General features: G+C 40.4%; 1 protein-coding gene across 19 annotated transcripts in view; it reads right to left on the bottom strand.

Moving 5' to 3' along the window:
- Positions 1-18,938, bottom strand: part of SPICE1 (spindle and centriole associated protein 1) — an 89,117-nt gene that overhangs the window by 14,410 nt on the left and 55,769 nt on the right. For 15 of the 19 annotated variants that reach the window (XR_013527754.1, XR_013527755.1, XM_078352350.1 and 12 more), the window contains 6 exons: positions 14,685-14,824; positions 14,353-14,490; positions 13,730-13,995; positions 11,370-11,501; positions 5,758-5,905; positions 3,760-3,984 (listed from right to left, as the gene is read on the bottom strand). Coding sequence is in view for 17 of the 19 variants with exons in the window: in XM_078352350.1 (XP_078208476.1) it covers positions 3,760-3,984; positions 5,758-5,905; positions 11,370-11,501; positions 13,730-13,995; positions 14,353-14,490; positions 14,685-14,824 (1,049 nt within the window). In the remaining 2 variants the exon portion in view is untranslated. The remainder of the gene's footprint in view (positions 1-3,759; positions 3,985-5,757; positions 5,906-11,369; positions 11,502-13,729; positions 13,996-14,352; positions 14,491-14,684; positions 14,825-18,938) is intronic. The other 4 variants (XM_078352351.1, XM_078352356.1, XM_035274503.3 and 1 more) reach the window with 1 other exon arrangement.

Raw genomic sequence — 18,938 nt, 5'->3', positions numbered from 1 at the left:
CAGCATGATGCCTCCGGCTTTGTTCTTTTTGCTTAGGACTGTCTTGGCTGTGTGGGCTCCCTTTTGGTTCCCTATGAAGTTTAAAGTATTTTTTTCCAGTTCTGTGAAGAAGGTCATTGGTAGCTTGATGGGGTTAGTATTGAATCTATAAATTACTTTGGGCAGTATGGCCATTTTCATGACATTGATTCTTCCTAACCATGAGCATGGAATGTTTTTCCATCTATTTGTGTCCTCTCTTATTTCACTGAGCAGTGCTTCATGGTCCTCCTTGAAGAGATCCTTTTTATCCTTTGTTAGTTGTATACCTAGGTAGTTTATTCTCTTTGTAGCAGTTGTGAATGGGAGTTCACTCTTGATCTGACTGTTTGTTATTGGTATATAGAAATGCTTGTGATTTCTACACATTGATTTTATGTCCTGAGACTTTGCTTAAGTTGCTTATCAGTTTCAGGAGATTTGGGGCTGAGACGATGGGGTCTTTTTAATATACAATCATGTCATCTGCAAATAGAAACAATTTGACTTCCTCCTTTCCTAATTGAATACCATTTATTTCTTTTTCTTGCCTGATTGCTCTGGCTAGAACTTCCAGGACTATATTGCATAGGAGTGATGAGAGAGGGCATCCTTGTCTAGTGCCTGATTTCAAAGGGAATGCTTCCAGCTTTTGCCCATTCAGTTTGATATTGGCTGTGACAATCCTGACAAAAACAAGCAATGGGGAAAGGATTCCATGTTTAATAAATGGTGTTGGGAAAACTGGCTAGCCATGTGCAGAAAGCAGAAACTGGACCCCTTCCTGGCACCTTACAATAAAATTAACTCCAGATGGATGAAAGACTTAAACATAAGACCTAACACCATAAAAACCCTAGAAGAAAACCTAGGCAAAACCATCCAGGACATAGGCATAGGCAAGGACTTCATGACTAAAACACCAAAAGCAATGACAACAAAAGCCAAAATAGACAAATGGGATCTAATTAAACTCCAGAGCTTCTGTACAACAAAAGAAACAATCATTAGAGCAAACTGGCAACCAACAAAATGGGAAAAAATTTTTGCAGTTTACCCATCTAACAAAGGGCTAATATCTAGAATCTATAAAGAACTAAAACAGATTTACAAGGGAAAAAAAAAAACAAACAAACCCATTGGAAAGTGGGCAAAGGATATGACAGACACTTCTCAAAAGAAGATATATATGAGGCCAAAAAAAACATATGAAAAAATGCTCATCATCACTGGTCATTAGAGTAATGCAAATCAAAACCACACTGAGGTATCATCTCATGCCAGTTAGAATGGTGATCATTAAAAAATCTGGAGACAACAGATGCTGGAGAGGATGTGGAGAAATGGGAACACAATTCCTCAAGGATCTAGAAATAGAAATTCCACTTGACCCAGCAATCCCATTACTGGTATACACCCAAAGGATAATAAACTGTTCTATTATAAAGACACATGCACATGTATGTTCACTGCAACACTGTGTACAATAGCAAAGACCTGGAACCAACCCAAATGCCCATCAATGACAGACTGGACAACGAAAATGTGGTACATATACATCATGGAATACTACACAGGCATAAAAAACAATGAGTTCATGTCCTTTGTAGGGACTTGGATGAATCTGGAAACCATCATTCTCAGCAAACTGACACAAGAACAGAAAACCAAACACCACATGTTCTCACTCATAGGCGGGTGTTGAACAATGAGAATACGTGGACTCAGGGAGAGGAGCATCACACACTGGGGTCAGCTGAGGGGGGCGGGCTACGGGAAGGACAGCGGGGGGTGGGGAGGGATAACATGGGGGGAAATGCTGGATATAGACGAAGGGGGAATGGAGGCAGCAAACCACCTGGTTATGTATGCACCTATGCAACAACCCTGCATGATCTGCACATGTACCCCAGAACCTAAAGTACAATAAAAAATAATAATACAAAAAATAATGCCTGTAATTTCTAAGGAAAAAGAACTATTGACTTAGAATTCTTTAGCCACATTATCAATCAATCAAGTGTAAGAGAAAAATGACAACATCTTCATATTTTGAAGAACTCAGTTTACCTTGCATACACTTTTTCTGATTCTTTCTTTCAGAAAATTGTCAAAGAAAACCAAATAATAAGAAACAGAATCCAGGAAGCAGGTGATCCCATCCAGTAGTGCAATGATACCAAGTCCCAGGATAAGAGCTATGCAGGAGGCCCAGAGAGCAATGAGTGAGGACTGCAGCAAGTGTAACGGGCTTTGAGAAGGTGTCTCTGGGAAGAAAACAGATTCCACGCCACAGAGAGCATGACTAAAGGACCTGAAGACATGGTGAAAGCACTATCGTCAACAAGAGAGTAAAAGCAATTTGAAAGCCTATGCAAAGCAAAAACTGAACAAGACAGTCACAGTACAAACATATAGTGTACTAAAAGAGTGAGCACTTCTCACATGAAATAAGAATACACCTTGATTTTCATAAGAACTTCTTCCTTTGGCAGAAGGACTGGCAGTCACAATGGATTAAACAAGAAAATGCAACTGTTTGTTTTTACTTTTCAATATGTATATAGACAAGACACAGGAAACATAGTTGTAATGGAAGAGAAGGAAAGGTGTAATTTTTTTTTTTTTTGAGACGGAGTTTCGCTCTTGTTTCCCAGGCTGGAGTGCAATGGCGCGATCTCGGCTCACCGCAACCTCCGCCTCCTGGGTTCAGGCAATTCTCCTGCCTCAGCCTCCTGAGTAGCTGGGATTACAGGCACGTGCCACCACACCCAGCTAATTTTTTGTATTTTTAGTAGAGACGGGGTTTCACCATGTTGACCAGGATGGTCTCAATCTCTTGTGCAGAAAATCACACAAAATCTGTATGTCCCAATAATAATAAACAGTTATTTTTCTGCTCCCCTATGTAAGTAAGAATATAAAAAATCTTTCCAAAGAAATAAAATTCAGGCTAATCAGACCTGTATAATATTTTTCAAAAAACTTCAGAAGTGAGTTTAAGATAGTGGTTCTTTCTTTGACTAAAGAACTCTTTGAAAATGAAATAAAAACAATAGTTCCAGAAAAAAAAATGTAAGTGGAGACAAATAAATTTAATTTTCCCAACAATGAAGTTGTCCATGGAACTTCTGAAGACCATTCATGAACCCTAAGTTAAGAATCTTTGAGCTAAGGATAATACATTCTTAACGCATTTATTCAAAACTCTACCTGTGAGCTGCAAAGGTAACTCTAAGGCTATTTTTAATTGCCCATTAAATTTTATTATAAAATTCCCTCAACTGACTGAGCTGACAACTTTTGATGAGAAAGAGGTAAATACGATGACCAGATGTGACTTACAAAACCCTTAAAGCCACAGTCCTCACCTTTCATTGGTCTAGTTTTCATTATTCTTTGGAGTATAATCTCTTGCTTCTAGCTCTTTCATACGCTCCTGGCCACAGGGAAAAAAAGGGATTCCCTTTACTCTGCATCTTGATGCTAAGGACTCTGACCTTTTGATCTGAGTTTAAAACTTACAATGTTTAATAAAATAGATATACAATAAAATTAATTAAATGTCACATCACCACAGGTGTAACACACATAGTATGAAAATTCTTCCTTCAGCTCAAAGGGTATGGGGTGGTAATCAATGTCTTTTTCAATTCCGTTTTTCAGATAACGGTGAAAATAACACACTGCACAAATGAAGCATAAAAAACAACTTCCATGTACATTTAGAAGAAGGCGTACCGTCCTGCAAAGGAGAGAACTCTGAGTTGCTCTTCTGCCGGGGTGGTGTTAACAACACAGCTGGCTCAAAAACATGTGCTGGAAAATTCTTGGCCAGATTCATGCTCTCTGGAGCGTTTGGCACCTGAGACAGTCTAACAGGCAACTCTTCCTGTGGGAATCCAGCCACTTCTTCCTCTCCAAACACCAATGGCACTGAGACACTGGCATTTACAGCGGGACCTTCTGAAGAAGATGAGAGGGTATTAGTACAATAGGAACAAAAAGAAACTGTGGGCACATTTCAGGTATTTATTCTTAAAGGCATCTCAGTAGAGTGCAAAATCCACATGAATCCACATGGCTCCTGGAGCCTTCACTTTCTAGGCTGTATCCTCAGCTGCCAATCATTCACAGGCAGGCTCCTGGGGGGCCAGTACTGGGAAGTAGTTACCATTTTTGAGAAAGGCACTAGGACCTCAAAGCCATGAAAAGTGAGCCACTTAGGGACTCCTAAAAAAATCAATGTGGCACCCTAGAATGAAGCTTTTTCTTTTTTTCAGACAGGGTCTCTGTCACCCAAGCTGGAGTGCAGTGGAACAATTTTGGCTCACTACAGCCTCGACCCCCCAGGCTCAGGTCACCTTCCTGCCTCAGCCTCCCAAGTAGCTAGGACTACAGGCCTGTGCCACCACACCCAGCTAATTTTTTGTATTCATTGTAGAGATGGGGTTTCACCATGTTGCCTAGCCTGATAGAATTTTTCATTATTTGTTATGAATAGGTTTTTGATGGTCATAACAAGGAACAAAAGGCTAAAATGGGGCATATTAATGCACTGACTTCCATATACAAGGCTCCTTACAAAACACGGAGCTTCACAGGTCATGCATTATCACAACCTAGTCACATTCCATATGATTTTACAAGAGTTACAAGAGCTGAGACTCAGGAAGATACTACATAAATCTTTGGTCTCACCTACATAAATCCTTCTGACTTTTTCCACAGGCAATAACAAAAATTAACAATAATTCTGCAATACACTTACTCCCAGCCCTTCTCACCTATAGGATAATTAAAAGCATTCTCGGTAGTGAAGCTTAACTCAGATAACAGTAAAGCACTAACGCATTCCTTGACTGAAATATTAATAGCAAGACTCCACCAGAAGACAGAGACCTGCCCTAGCCATTGACTTCATCTCATGCAAGTTAAATTTTGGTCAGTCACTTCTTCGAATCCATCCTAAGAAACCGGTTTTAAATACATAGGGATAACCTGGGGAGAAACGCCAAATGTGGGTGAAGGGGAGAAAGGAAGCAAAACACACTGCCATGTGTGTACCTACGCAACTGTCTTGCATGCTCTGCTCATGTACCCCAAAACCTAAAATGCAATAAAAAATTAAAAAAAAAATAAATACATAAATAAATACATAAAACACTTTCCTTACAGACACTCATCAAAGTCTTACTTAAAAGTAAAAAACATGAAAAAACTGACATGTCCAATTCAGCCTGTAGCATATGATGGCACATGAGATGAGGAAGAAATTTCAAAACAGCACTACCACATATGAACAGAAGTTATGAATTTCTAAAACAGTATTTTTCTCTTTCCAAAACCATCTCTTCTGAATCCAGGGCACTGTGGTTAAAAGTGCTAGCACTTAAGTCCCATTGGTCTAGGCGTCCAGTTCTGCTGCTTTCTACCTGTGTGACTGCTAAGTTACCAACCCTCTCTCAGCCTCAGTTTCCTCTGAGGATAACACTAATGGAGGTAACAGTGACACCTAGCTCATGAGATGAACTGACATGATGCGTGTAAGACTTAGGTACCTGGCACGAGGCAGCATCTGATGTTAGCTGGGAAGCAGTGGCAACCGTAGTAGGAACAATTCTGTACATGCATAAACAGTCAGTAAGTCCATGTGAGTTTAGAGTCTAGGCTTTGGTTTGTTTGTTACCTAAGGCCCTTCAGTCTAATGACAGTCTGAGATAATAAGACCACACTCACCTGGACTGTCCGCAACTCTTCTACCTGTGGCTCCCCTTTCTGATGCCTGAATTTCCTGTCTGTTGTTTATCACCGGACAGTTCTTAACAGCATGTGTGAGTGATAGAAGGTGCTCATCTGTTGTGACCATATACTGCTGAAGTCTTGCCTGGAGAGGAAATCATATGAAATAATATTATTCACATATCAAACATCAAACCACCACCTAAAAGCAAACCACACAAACTATATGTGTGTTTACGCATGTATAATAGCATCATTTTAAATATTTCAGGAATTTGAGGCTTTCATTCAAATTAAAGCAATGCTATGTATAATTATAAATATTCCAATAGTCCCATGATAGGGAAATGGTTAAGAAAATCATGAAATAGTAATTAATAAATACCCTTCTATAAAATTAAGAATTAACCTTTCTACAGAGCTTTCCATTTACAAAACCTCTCCATATACATGTCCCAACTGACTCTTAAGCTACCCCCAAGAGACAGAGATACATGAGGTGGAGGAAACAATGAAGATTGCCCAGGCATTTAAACTGATAAACATGAACACTCTAAATATTTGTGGCAATGCATATGAAATAACGTTAAGGGAAAACAGAAAAGCACAAAATTCTGTATGTAATTAAGATGAATATTAATTACAACTTGTTTTTTATATATGTGCATAAGAGAGATAACACCATATCATATATGTATACAGATATTCTCATATTTGTCTATGTGTGTGTATATATATTTTTATATTACATAAGGTTTTTTTTAAATTTAAAAGATCACCCACAAAATACCTTACCCATAGATTTACCGAGTGTGTTAAGTGTTTGGAATTCCATTCTTACATGTAAAAGTCAACCAGATTGCCCAGAAGGTTAGATGAATTTGTTTTGTTCTTAATCTTTTCTACAAGGATGATATAAGTAGTCATCTAAAAACATCAGGTTCAATCACTACCATATAATGCTCGTCTTTCTTAAGTTACATATTGGTGTTATGCAAATGGTTCTTAGAAGTAGAGAAAATTGCTGGTAGAAGGAAGAAAAGGAGAGTTCTGTAAATTGCTGACACCCTGTAATAATAATAAAAGTAAAAAAATCAAAGGCTGCAGCCAGTAACAAACTTCTATCTAAGCATATATATCTTCCTCATGCATGCTTAGAGAGATACAGACATTAGATAATCGTCAGGTACTGCTGAATGAAGTATAGTAAACATTTTTATACCAGCCCAAATTTTTTCCCAAATTCCACACTCACATATCCAGTGGCCTACTCGGCACCTCCATCTAGAACTCAAATAGACTTCTCGAACCTCAGCTATATGAAGCCACATTCCTCCTAAAGCCTTCTCTCCCTCATAAACGGCAACTTCATCATTTTAATCACTCAGCCCAAAACTCTGGAACTACCCTTGACTCTTTTCCAATTTCCTCTGCTTCACTCCATAGCTAACCAATTAGCAGACTGCACCGGTCAGCCTTCGAAATGTATTAATCCTTCAGCCCAAAACTTTGGAATTACCCTTGACTCTTTTCCAATTTCCTCTGCTTAACTCCATAGCTAACCAATTAGCAGACTGCATCAGTCAGCCTTCGAAATGTATTCAGAATCTGGGCACTTTCCACACCGAGGTGCCACGTCTCACCTGAACTACTGCAGTAACTCCTCATGTAATATTCTGCTTGGTTTGGCCACCTGCTCTAGTCCCATACTGTTCTCAAACTGTATGCTGAGGCACCTCCGTCACCAAAGTGAACTTACAGGGGCACCAGAGGAAAATTTACATTTTCAAAGGAAATAGTGGTGCTTGCCATCTCTCACACACTGGTGAACTAGCAGGTCAAGACAGTTCACAGTCTCAGTGGCAGACTATATTACATTACTTTCTCAAATCTTCTCATGGCTGGGTTTTCAGTCGTTGCTAGGTTAAAAAAAAACAGTTCTAGAGGAAAATCAGTGTGGAACAGGAAAAAAGAATGAGTGTGTCCCATATGATTCCACGCTTTGAGAAGCGGTACAGTGCTCAAAAGGTACATATAACCCATTAGTAAATAATTGTAGTATTTAAGAGAAAGTAGTACTTTTTCTCAAACAGTCGGTTGTTAGAACATAGTTGTCTGGACTTAACAAGCAGAGTTGTTAGGTATTCTTTTGGCCTAGAGGTGTTATAAGACACGAAGGACACTGCGACCCAAGAAAGGGTACCAATCTCTGATCTAGTTTCAACACAACCCAGAGTAATCCTCTTGAACCCAAGACAAACCACGTCTCTTCTCTTTACATATGTATTCCCATCTCACTTCGCATAAAAGCCCAAGTCTTTCACCAGCGTGCGAGCCCCCATGCGATCAGGCTTCCCCGACCTTGTCTCCCGCCTCTCTCTCCTCCCCATACTCCACGCTTGCCACACCAGTCTCCTTGATGAATCTAAGACTTACCTGACCTTGTCTCCCGCCTCTCTCTCCTCCCCATACTCTACTCTTGTCACATCAGTCTCCTTGATGAATCTAAGACTTACCTGACCTTGTCTCCCGCTTCTCTCTCCTCCCCATACTCCACGCTTGCCACACCGGTCTCCTTGATGAATCTAAGACTTACCCGACCTTGTCTCCCGCCTCTCTCTCCTCCCAATACTCTACTCTTGCCACACCGGTCTCCTTGATGAATCTAAGACTTACCTGACCTTGTCTCCCACCTCTCTCTCCTCCCCATACTCCACGCTTGCCACACCGGTCTCCTTGATGAATCTAAGACTTACCTGACCTTGTCTCCCGCCTCTCTCTCCTCCCCATACTCTACTCTTGTCACATCAGTCTCCTTGATGAATCTAAGACTTACCTGACCTTGTCTCCCGCCTCTCTCTCCTCCCCATACTCCACGCTTGCCACACCGGTCTCCTTGATGAATCTAAGACTTACCTGACCTTGTCTCCCGCCTCTCTCACCTCCCCATACTCTACTCTTGCCACACTGGTCTCCTTGATGAACCTAAGCTCACCGGCCACACTCTCACCACAGGACCTTTGCACTTGCTTTTCCTCTGCCCAGACTGCTCTCCTCACAGCGACCCACATGCTCACTCCGCACCTCTTCCGGGTCTTGGCTCAAATGTCACTTCCTCAGACTAGGCATGGCCCATGTCATTTGTAACTGCACCCTACCCCATCTTATGTATTTTCTATGCCTTCGTGTGCTTTATTTTCCTTTGAAGTACATGTCACTCTGTAACTTACCATACTTCCACTTTTTGTTTTCAGGATTTATTTAGAATGTAAGCTCAATGAGGGTGAAGGTTTCTACATTTTGTTCGCTATTCTATTTCCTGTACCTAGAACAGTACCAGGCCCATGGCGGGTGTTCAATAAAGATATGTTGAATAAATTAGTACATTTTAAAACTGCACATCTTCCCAGGAGAATTAAAAACATATGTTCTGCAAAAATATGTATTTTTGCAATGTTCATAGCAGTATTATTCATAATAGACAAAAAGTAAAAATAACCCAAATGTTCATTAACTAATGAAGGGATAAATAAAATATGGTATATCCATACAATAGAGTATTACTGGGCAATACAAAGGAATGAAGTACATGCTAAACATATTAACCTTAAAACATTATGCTAAGTGAAAGAAGATCACACATTCCATTGTTCCATTTCTATGTAATATCCACATTGGGCAAATCCACAAACACAGAAAGCAGATTAGTGACTGCCAGGAGCTGGTGAGAAGAATGAAGAGTACTTCTAAACAGCACAGGATTTCTCTCTGGAGTGAGGAAAATGTTCTGGATTTAGATAATGGTACTGACATACAACTTCAAATATACTAGAAACACTGAACTGTACATTTTAAAAGGGTGGACTTAATGGTATGTGAACTCTATTATCAAATGTGTGTGTGTGTGTGTGTGTGTGTGTGTGTGTGTGTGTGTGTGTAAAACAGGGTCTCACTCTGTCACCTAGGGTAGAGTGCAATGGCAAAATCATAGCCCACTGCAGCTTCAAAATCCTAGACTGAAGTGATCCTCCTACCTCAGCCTCCCAAGCAGCTAAGACCACAGGCATATGCCACCATGCCCAGCTAGTATTTTTGTTTTTTGTAGACAGGTCTCACTTGTGACCCAGGCTGATCGCAAACTCCTGTCCTCAAGTGATCTTCCCACCTTGGCCCTCAGAGTGTTGAGATTAAAGGTGTGAGCCACTGTGCCTGGCCCTATATTATCAATTTTAAAAAAGTATACATCTATATCTAATGTCCATTAACACAAATAATTTATCTTCTAACTACTGCTTGTCTTACTTAGACAAGCAGTTCTCTTCTGGCAAATAAATAAAATAACCACTACCATATGAGAACAAAAAAGACGAACAAAATAGACTGTGTACACTCAAGAAGCACAGTCTCAGTGACAAGAACACATATAAGTATAACATAATTCGGTAAACTCAATAATACCAATATCCAGACAGTATCAGAAGTGCACAAAGAAGCAGAGTGCAGTGGCACATGCCTGTAATCCCAGCACTTTTGAGGGCCAAGGCAGGCAAATCACTTGAGCCCCAGAGCTCAAGATCAGCCTGGGCAACATGATGAAACCCCATCTCTAAAAACATAAAAAGTTAGCTGGGTATGATGGTGCACCCCTGTAGTTCCAGCAACTTGGGAGGCTAAGGCAGTAGGATCACTTGAGCCCAGGAGGTCCACTCCAGCCTGGGTGACAGAGTGAGACACCACCTCAAAAAAAAAAAAAAAAAGGTACACAAAGGAAGAATGCTCAATGCAGCATAGAAGCAAAAGGTTTTCTGGAAGAAAACTGTGTAAGTCTTTGAAAAAAGAAAAGGAGCAATCAGTCAAGTAGCAAAGAGGACTTTATGTAACAAATATGAAGATACTGTGAACAACTGTAAATAGCATCTGATATGACTGCAAAAGGACTCCTCGAAGGCTATCTTCTGCTGTTTTGAAATTAAAAGTGCCTATCATAACACTCATTTCACATTTTAGATTAACTACTGTAACAATGGTAGTTATAATTTAAATGCAGACTCTGTCTTCCCACTAAATAGTAAGTCTCTTAAAAGACAGGGAGACGGCCGGGCGCGGTGGCTCACGCCTATAATCCCAGCACTTTGGGAGGCTGAGGAGGGTGGATCATGAGGTCAAGAGATCAAGACCATCTTGGTCAACATGGTGAAACCCCGTCTCTACTAAAAATACAAAAATTAGCTGGGCATGGTGGCACACGCCTGTAATCCCAGCTACTCGGGAGGCTGAGGCAGGAGAATTGCCTGAACCCAGGAGGCGGAGGTTGTGGTGAGCCGAGATCACACCATTGCACTCCAGCCTGGGTAACAAGAGTGAAACTCTGTCTCAAAAAAAAAAAAAAAAAAAAAGACAGGGAGACAGTCCATATACTATTTCCAAGCTTCTACTGTAATACCTCCAATGTAATAAATGTTCGATAATACCTACCACTGATGATAATGAGACCAATAAGTAATCACATCAACACAGTTAAACCGAAAACAGCTTTAAGAGAATCTAGTACATGTTTAAACATGTTTTATGCCACTGAACACATAAAAATTGGGATCTCGTCTGAGTACCTGTGTAGCAGCATTTTCTTCTCTAAGAAGAAGAATTTCAGCTGTCAGAGCATCAATGAGCTCTCGATGATCGCCTAACACTTGTTCCAATTGCTGCCTTGTCTCTACTTCTTTACGTAACTGGATCTCACTCTACAAAAAAATATCAAATAAACATTCCCCAATAGCATCACATGTTGAAACTAAGTTTTCACTCAAAGTTGGCAAAGAAGATATTTACAAAGAAGCATATATTATGTGACAGTAATGACAAAGATTTTTATTAAAAGGTTTACTATATTTAAGAAAATGTGCTGCTTTATCCTCTTCATTTCTTAATTAGAATAAAATGAACAAAATGCTATATAAAATTAAGTAGCTACATTTTTTGTAAAAAGGAAGTAGAGGGATATACGTATACATATTGTTTGAATATATACTGACCATCTCTAGAAAAACACACTGGTATCTGGTAATAATGGTTGGCTAAAAGTAAGCAAACAGGCTAGCTGTAAGTTAGGTATGAGAGCCAGACTTTTCATTGTATAATCTGCTGTATCTTTGAATTTCATATCATGTGACTATATTGTCAATTCAAAAATTTTTTGTTAAAATATAATTTAAAATAAATGACTACAACTTTAAATGGTTTAACTTTGTTAAAGCAAGTGATTCACTTAAAAGTACATGCTTCTGGCCGGGGGCAGTGGCTCACACCTGTAATCCCAGCACTTTGGGAGGCCAAGGCTGGCAGATCACAAAGTCAAGAGATTGAGATCATCCTGACCAATATGGCAAAACCCCATCTCTACTAAAAATACAAAAATTAGCTGGGCATGGTGGCGTGTGCCTATAGTCCCAGCTACTCAGGAGGCTGAGGCAGGAGAATCACCTGAACCCGGGAGGTGGAGGTTGCAGTGAGCCAAGATCATATCACTGCACTCCAGCCTGGCAACAGAGCAAGATTCTATCTCCAAACAAAAAAAGGATTTCAGTATTTCAGTATTTCTTAGCCTGAAATACTTTCCAAGAGCCAAAGGTATACTCCTGAAGATTCCAAAGTTAAGGGTGAAAGAATGTTAAGGCTTTAATGGGTCTGACAATACAACGAATCTTTCATTTAAAAGGAATTTTAGAGTCAGGTGTGGTGGCTCATGCCTGTAATCCCAACACCTTGGGAGGCCAAGGCAGGAAGATCGCTTTGAGCTCAGGAGTTCGAGATCAGCCTGGGCAACATAGTGAGACCGTGTCTCTACAAACCAATACAAAACTTAGCCAGGAGTAGTGGCATATACCTGTGGTCCCAGCTACTGAGCAGGCTGAGGCTGGAAAATTGCTTAAACCTGGGAGGTGGAGGTTGCAGCGAGCCGAGATCATGCCACTAACTGCACTATAGCCTGGACAACAGAGTGAGACTCCGTCTCAAAAAAAAAGCAATTCAACTTTAGGAAGACAGCTCTAGAGAAACTGAAACATCTGTAATAAGGGGGTAGATCTATTTCGTTAAATAATAGATTTTCCTTAAACATTTCTGTCATATTTGTATAACAGGCTTAAGTATATAACAGTTTAGACAGATTTTTAAAGATGAAATACATAGCTAACTCTAATTCTGTGGCTTTCTGTGGACAGATTATTTGAAATCAAATTAAAGAAACAATTCTTACTTAGTTTATAAATTATTTTTACAATAAAACATCTCCCACTTAGACAATGAAGCTATACATGAGTTACCTAGATATGTGAGTTACTTATCTGTATCACATACAGATAACACAGAAATTTCCCCCCATCACATCTACAGATGACAGGCAATGCCACTCTCCAAACAGAACGTGGGAGTAGGAAGCAGAGAATAGCAACAGAATGAAGACACCGTTAATTGTTCTATTTAATCTACGACTGCCAAACAGCAACATTTAATATTAGCACAAGATATAATTATATGAATGGCAGATTTACCCTACTAATTATAATTTGCTAAAGCTCTTATTAAAATTAAAATCACTTATCTGAGCATGTATCTCCTAATGGCAGAAAAGGATTTAAAGGATAAGCCTTTACTGCATATAATCTAAAACTGAGGTATTTTAAACAAAGCTATTCAAATTTGGCTGTTCTTTATCTGGAGGCTGCAATAACTGGAGAGGAAAAAAACCCATTCGTTTCTGCCTGAAGGGAAAACTCTAATAACCCAATGTTCTTACCTTTTTTTTTAAAATGTATTTATACTAGAAGTTTTATTTTTACATTCACATCTGACAGTTTATTATATACCTTTATATCCGATAGTGTGTGTGAATACATTTAGTTGAGAGAGCTTTCTTAAAAATGAGCTGTCTGGCTAAGGGGTCATCACCACTTTGCAAGATTGTTCTTACCTCTTTAAGGTACCGAACCAGGCGACAGAGGGAGCTCACCAGTGACAAAGTGAACCCTGAAAGACCCTGGCTGCTCCCCAGTCCCTTGACCTCGCGACCTGTACACCGCTCATACTCTTCCACTTCGTGTTCCACTTCATGTATCATGTGTTGGAGGACATCCAGAGTGGAATTCGTCCTCTTTGGTAAGTCTGCAGAGCTTGTGCTACCTGATAACGTGTTTTTCTTCGGCTTGGAAAGAGCATGCAAATTCGGTTTTCTTTTCACTGATAATGAGAGAAGTCATTCTATTTTAAGACCAGGAAAAAGTATGACTAGACAACTACTAGAAAAAACTCTTGACTATTGTTCACAATTTACAAAAGGCTTTTATAGATGATATCACCATTCCTCTCATAAAAATTAAACAGTTTAAACCAGATTTACACTAGCTATAACAAATGCACTAGAACCACTGTTCGAGACTGACATGTGGTAAGAGACGTTTCTTAGCTACCATTCAACAAACTCTTAGTTGGAACCATGTGGATGAGATTAAGGAGAAAAAAACTTTACTACGAGATTAAGACGGCTCTATCAGGTGACATATTTAATAATTCATCTTTGCAAATTAAGGGACTGACCTTTATTTAACAGCTGTTTTGGCTTCCTTGAGTTCAGCATGTGTCCCACAACAGAGCTTGAGTCTAAAGTCTCAGTAGCCTCTTGAGGCTGAAGCCTGCTTTGGAGTCTTCTGACAGCACTGGTGGCATTGAGAGCAGCTAAAAGACACAACATTTCCAAAAGAATCTCAAGTGAACACACATCTTAAGAAAGTACTTCAATTGACAGATCCATCAGTATTTTAGTCAATTAGGCTAAGGCAGTCAAAACTCAAATAATACTCCTTTTAAAATTACTTCATTCAAGAACTCAATAAAGCAGGCGACTAAAATAATGCAAAGGGGAAACAAACCTCTTTGTTCCCCTGATGCAAGAGCAGATGGCGGCGTTCCTGGAGGAGTTATCTGTGACTGGGTTGCTATTTTCTGCTGAGTATCAGTCCACAACTTATTAATTAACTCAGAATTCTCCTCCGTTAGTTGCTGGAGAAACCTATAAATTATGGGAAAATAAGCTATATGAGAATTTTAATATAAATTAATATAAATGACAGCACCTACTACAGAATAATTCAACAACTAAGAGTTTGTTGAAGGGTAGCTGAGAAATGTCTCCCACCACATGTCACTCTGGAACAGTGCTTCTACTGTATACATTATAGCTAGCGTAAATCTGTTTAACTTTTACGAGAGTGCTATTATAGAATAGTAGGTACTATCATTTAAACTGTCCAAATACTTACATGATTGATTTGAAGGTGCTTTTAGTAATTCATAATCAAAGCAAAGAATACTGTTCACCTTAACTGATAAGACAGATAGACAGCAAAAATGCCTATCATCTTAGTGTTGGGAAGAATCACTGCATTGGCCTCCCAGCTTCCTACCTACGTGGGTCCCTACCATAAGCATGTTTGCCCTTTCTGAAGTTTTGTGGTATGGCTGCAGCCTCCTCTCTCTTTCTCTAGAGTAAAGTAATTAAGCACGTATGGCTCAGCCCTTTTTGGTTTCTGTCCTACAAAGGAGCCTGTCCACAGAGCAGCCAGTCTCTGCTCATCACTGAAGTAAACTGACCACAGCATACTCTGTCCCTGTGTGCCAGGGAGGGGTTAGAGAGGGTGAGAAGAGACGCTATAGTTTAGGGGTTCCTAATTACAAACACGTTGGTTACAGAGCTAACTATTATGCTGTAAACATCTTTATAACTGATAAAGCTGATATTTTAATTTTCAACTGTGTGATTCATTTGTCTATTTCTCAAAGTGCTGAAGCCTACCTTCTTCTGGAGGCTTCGTATAAAAGCAAGAAAAAAAGAGATAAATGAAAGGAAAACTTTAAGCAAACGGAACCAGGGCTTGGTGTTTTGAGAAGTCTACAGTCTGTCCAAACTGTAAAAGACTTGTAAAGTCGCTGTTAGGAAGGCATACTCTATAAAGAAGGACAAGAGTATGGGTGAATAACCTTTTACTAGTTCTGAGGAGATAGGGCATGTGATTACTGGATCTTCCTAATGATCTCAGAAGAAGCTAACAATAAAGATGGGATTATCCAGGAAGGGTCTGTCTATGGAGTAGCTTACCATGACATATACAAGACACCTACAAAATCTTTTGAGAATGTTATACCAACAGAAATACTGCTGGCTTGAATTGAAAGACACGAAGGCAGGATGAAATGAAGGAAGGATGCCAGACTCCAAAAAGTCTACAGACGACCTTTCTCAGCCTCTGATAACCATCATTTTACTCTCTATCTTCATAAGTTCAATTGTTTTCATTTTTAGCTCCCACAAATAAGTGAGAACATGTGGCCAGAGCTGCAGATCCATAGGCACAGAGGCCAAAGCCAGAGCCACAGGCACAGACAGCAGAGCCATGGATCCAGAAAGGTAAAGACTCAAGTCACAGAGCATTATTTCTAGGCCTTGAAACCTAATAGTATTTGCCCTGCTGAATTTCAAAGTTGCTTGGAACTGCTGATCCCTTTCTTCCTTGATTTTCTCTTGTAAAATGGTAATGTCTATAACTTTCATCCTAAGTCTGTCCTATCATGGTATTTTGAAAGCTGACAACTTGTTTTCTAGTTTCAGACCACAAATGAAGAATTCTGCACCAGGATGAATCATATCCAGTTCTCCCACAACTGATTTAGATTATGAGATTTGGGACTTTCGACCTAACAAGATTTAGATGAGATTTTTGAACTTGAAGTAAAGCTGAAAACTGAAGGATATTGGGATGGATCTCTGGGGGCCACTGGAAGGACCCCAGTAGGCTAAATAATAACACCTGAAGATGTTCCATGTACTAAACCCTAGAACCTGTCACTATTACCTTATATGGCAAAAAAAAGGGGTGAGAGGAGCCTCTGCAGACATAATTAAGAATCTTGAGATGGGAGTTTATCTTGGGTAGGCCCTAAATGCAATCATGTATACTCCTTTTTTAAAAATGTTTCTTATTTCATGTATATTGTTATAAGAAACAGGCAGAGGGAGATCTTTGGCCCCCACACAGAGGAGACAGTGATGTTAAGACAGAGGCAGATTGGAGTGACGCAGGCACAGTTTCAGAAGCCAGAAGAAGCAAGCAGCAAATTCTCTTCCAGAGCAGCTTCTCCTCCGGAGGGAGTGTGGCCCTACTGATACCTTGACGTTGGCCTAGTGAAACTGATTTTTAAATTTCTGGCCCCCAGAATTTGGAAGTAATCAAGTTCTGTTGTTTTGAGCCACCAAACTTGTGAGCTATTTAATATACTTAATAGTAGTTATAACACAAAAACAAAAATGGGATATCACATGGAAGCACAGTATATACAAATACTTCACGTTCCGTCAAAGCAAAATATACAACTAAAAATGGGGAGAAGGATACAGAGAAAATAATGGAAAGAATAGGAATATAGAAAAACTCACTTATTCTACAGACAATAGACATTTAGAAAAACAAAAGTTTAAACTTTTTTTACGTCATTGTCATGTTATTAAAAAAAAAAAGTTTTATCTTTTTGGTTTTTTTTTAACATGACAATGACATGTAAAAAAAGAAAACAAGATGAAAGGCTCTATAAAAGGTATATATACAAAGGTAACCACCAGAACAAATTCCACACTTCCTAAATACCAAAAGGAATTTTTGAAAAGAACAGAAAAGAAACATCACATAGAAAATGTAATGATAAAGGGGGAGGACTCAAGATGGCACTGTGAGAACAACCCAGGATTGGAGCTCTCGTTGAATCCGCAAAGAGGTGAGTCCGAGCTGCATTTCCAGACTGATCTTTGTTGCCCACAGAATGGGGAAACTCCCAAGTATAAAAAAGACACGGGACGCCAGGCAGTAAGTCTGCCTGGCAAAGCTGGCAGCTGGGGCGTGGCGGCGGCCGGCCCTACCCAGCAATCCCCACAGGGCGCGCTTGTCCAGGTGCCCTGTTGAACCGGCAACCTGAGACTTGAGAGGGCTGGACTTGAGACTGAACGAGACTTGGACAGTAGGCCAGCCCAGGGGATTGCAGGGACAGAGCGTTCGGGATACCCAGTGGGACGAACAAAACTGCGATTTCAAACTATCCCGAGCAGACTGTCCGAGACACTCTGTGGGGGAGGGGCGTCAACCACTACCGAGGCAACCCGCCCCAACTGAGATACACGCCCACTGCTGACGCAGCAGCCGTTGCCGAGGCAACCCGTCCCTACTGAGATACACGCCCACTGCTGACGCAGCCTGCCGTTGCCGAGGCAAGACGCTACAACAAAGAGACTCCACCGCAGGGCGTGGTGGAGACCACAGCAGAGCCTGCAGGAACAGGGCGAATCACTCAACAGCAGGGCGGAGATTCAGCAGGCAAACAGTGGCTAGTCTGCCTCCTAGCTGGGCAGGACACCTCAAAGGACATCGAAAAATAAAGCCCGAACCCCCCAACACAGAGCATTTGAGAAAAAAAGGGTTTTTTTAATGAGCTCTGTTGCAGCAGAATCAAACATAGCAGCCTAACAGCCCTGAATGAACAACAGAGCTCACAGCTCAGAAATTGAGCTCCTAAAAAGAACAGACTGTCTCCTCAAGCAGATCCCTGACCCCTCTATATCCAAAAGACTGACATTTGGCAGGCATCATCCTGGGACAAAGATAGCAGAAAAAGAAACGGGTAGCATCCCTCGCTGCGCCACAGCTGCTAGAGGTGCACCCCAGACAAGCAGGGCCTGGAGTGGACCTCAGCAGTCGTACAGCGAAGGGGCTAGGCTGGTAGAAGGAAAACCAAGTAACAGAAATACTTCATCATCAACAATCTGGGTGTCCACTCAGAGACCCAATCGAAAAGTCAGTTGGTTACACAGACGACAAGCAGATAAACCCACAAAGATGGGAAGAAACCAGCGAAAAAAGGAGGAAAACACCTGAAACCAGAACACCTCGCCTCCCAGAAAGGACCAAAACTCTTCACCAGCAAGGGAACAAAGCTGGACAGAGAATGACTGTGACGAAATGACGGAATTAGACTTCAGAAGGTGGATAATGAGAAACTTTTGTGAGCTAAAAGAACATGTATTAAATCAATGCAAAGAAACTAAGGAACTTAAAAAAAGATATGAGAAAATGATAACAAGA

The sequence above is a fragment of the Callithrix jacchus genome, chromosome 15 (genome assembly GCF_049354715.1).
Source record: "Callithrix jacchus isolate 240 chromosome 15, calJac240_pri, whole genome shotgun sequence".
In the NCBI taxonomy this organism is placed as follows: domain Eukaryota; kingdom Metazoa; phylum Chordata; class Mammalia; order Primates; family Cebidae; genus Callithrix; species Callithrix jacchus.
The sequence above is the reverse complement of the archived record's forward strand: the minus strand, read 5'-3'. Positions and strand labels throughout refer to the sequence as shown.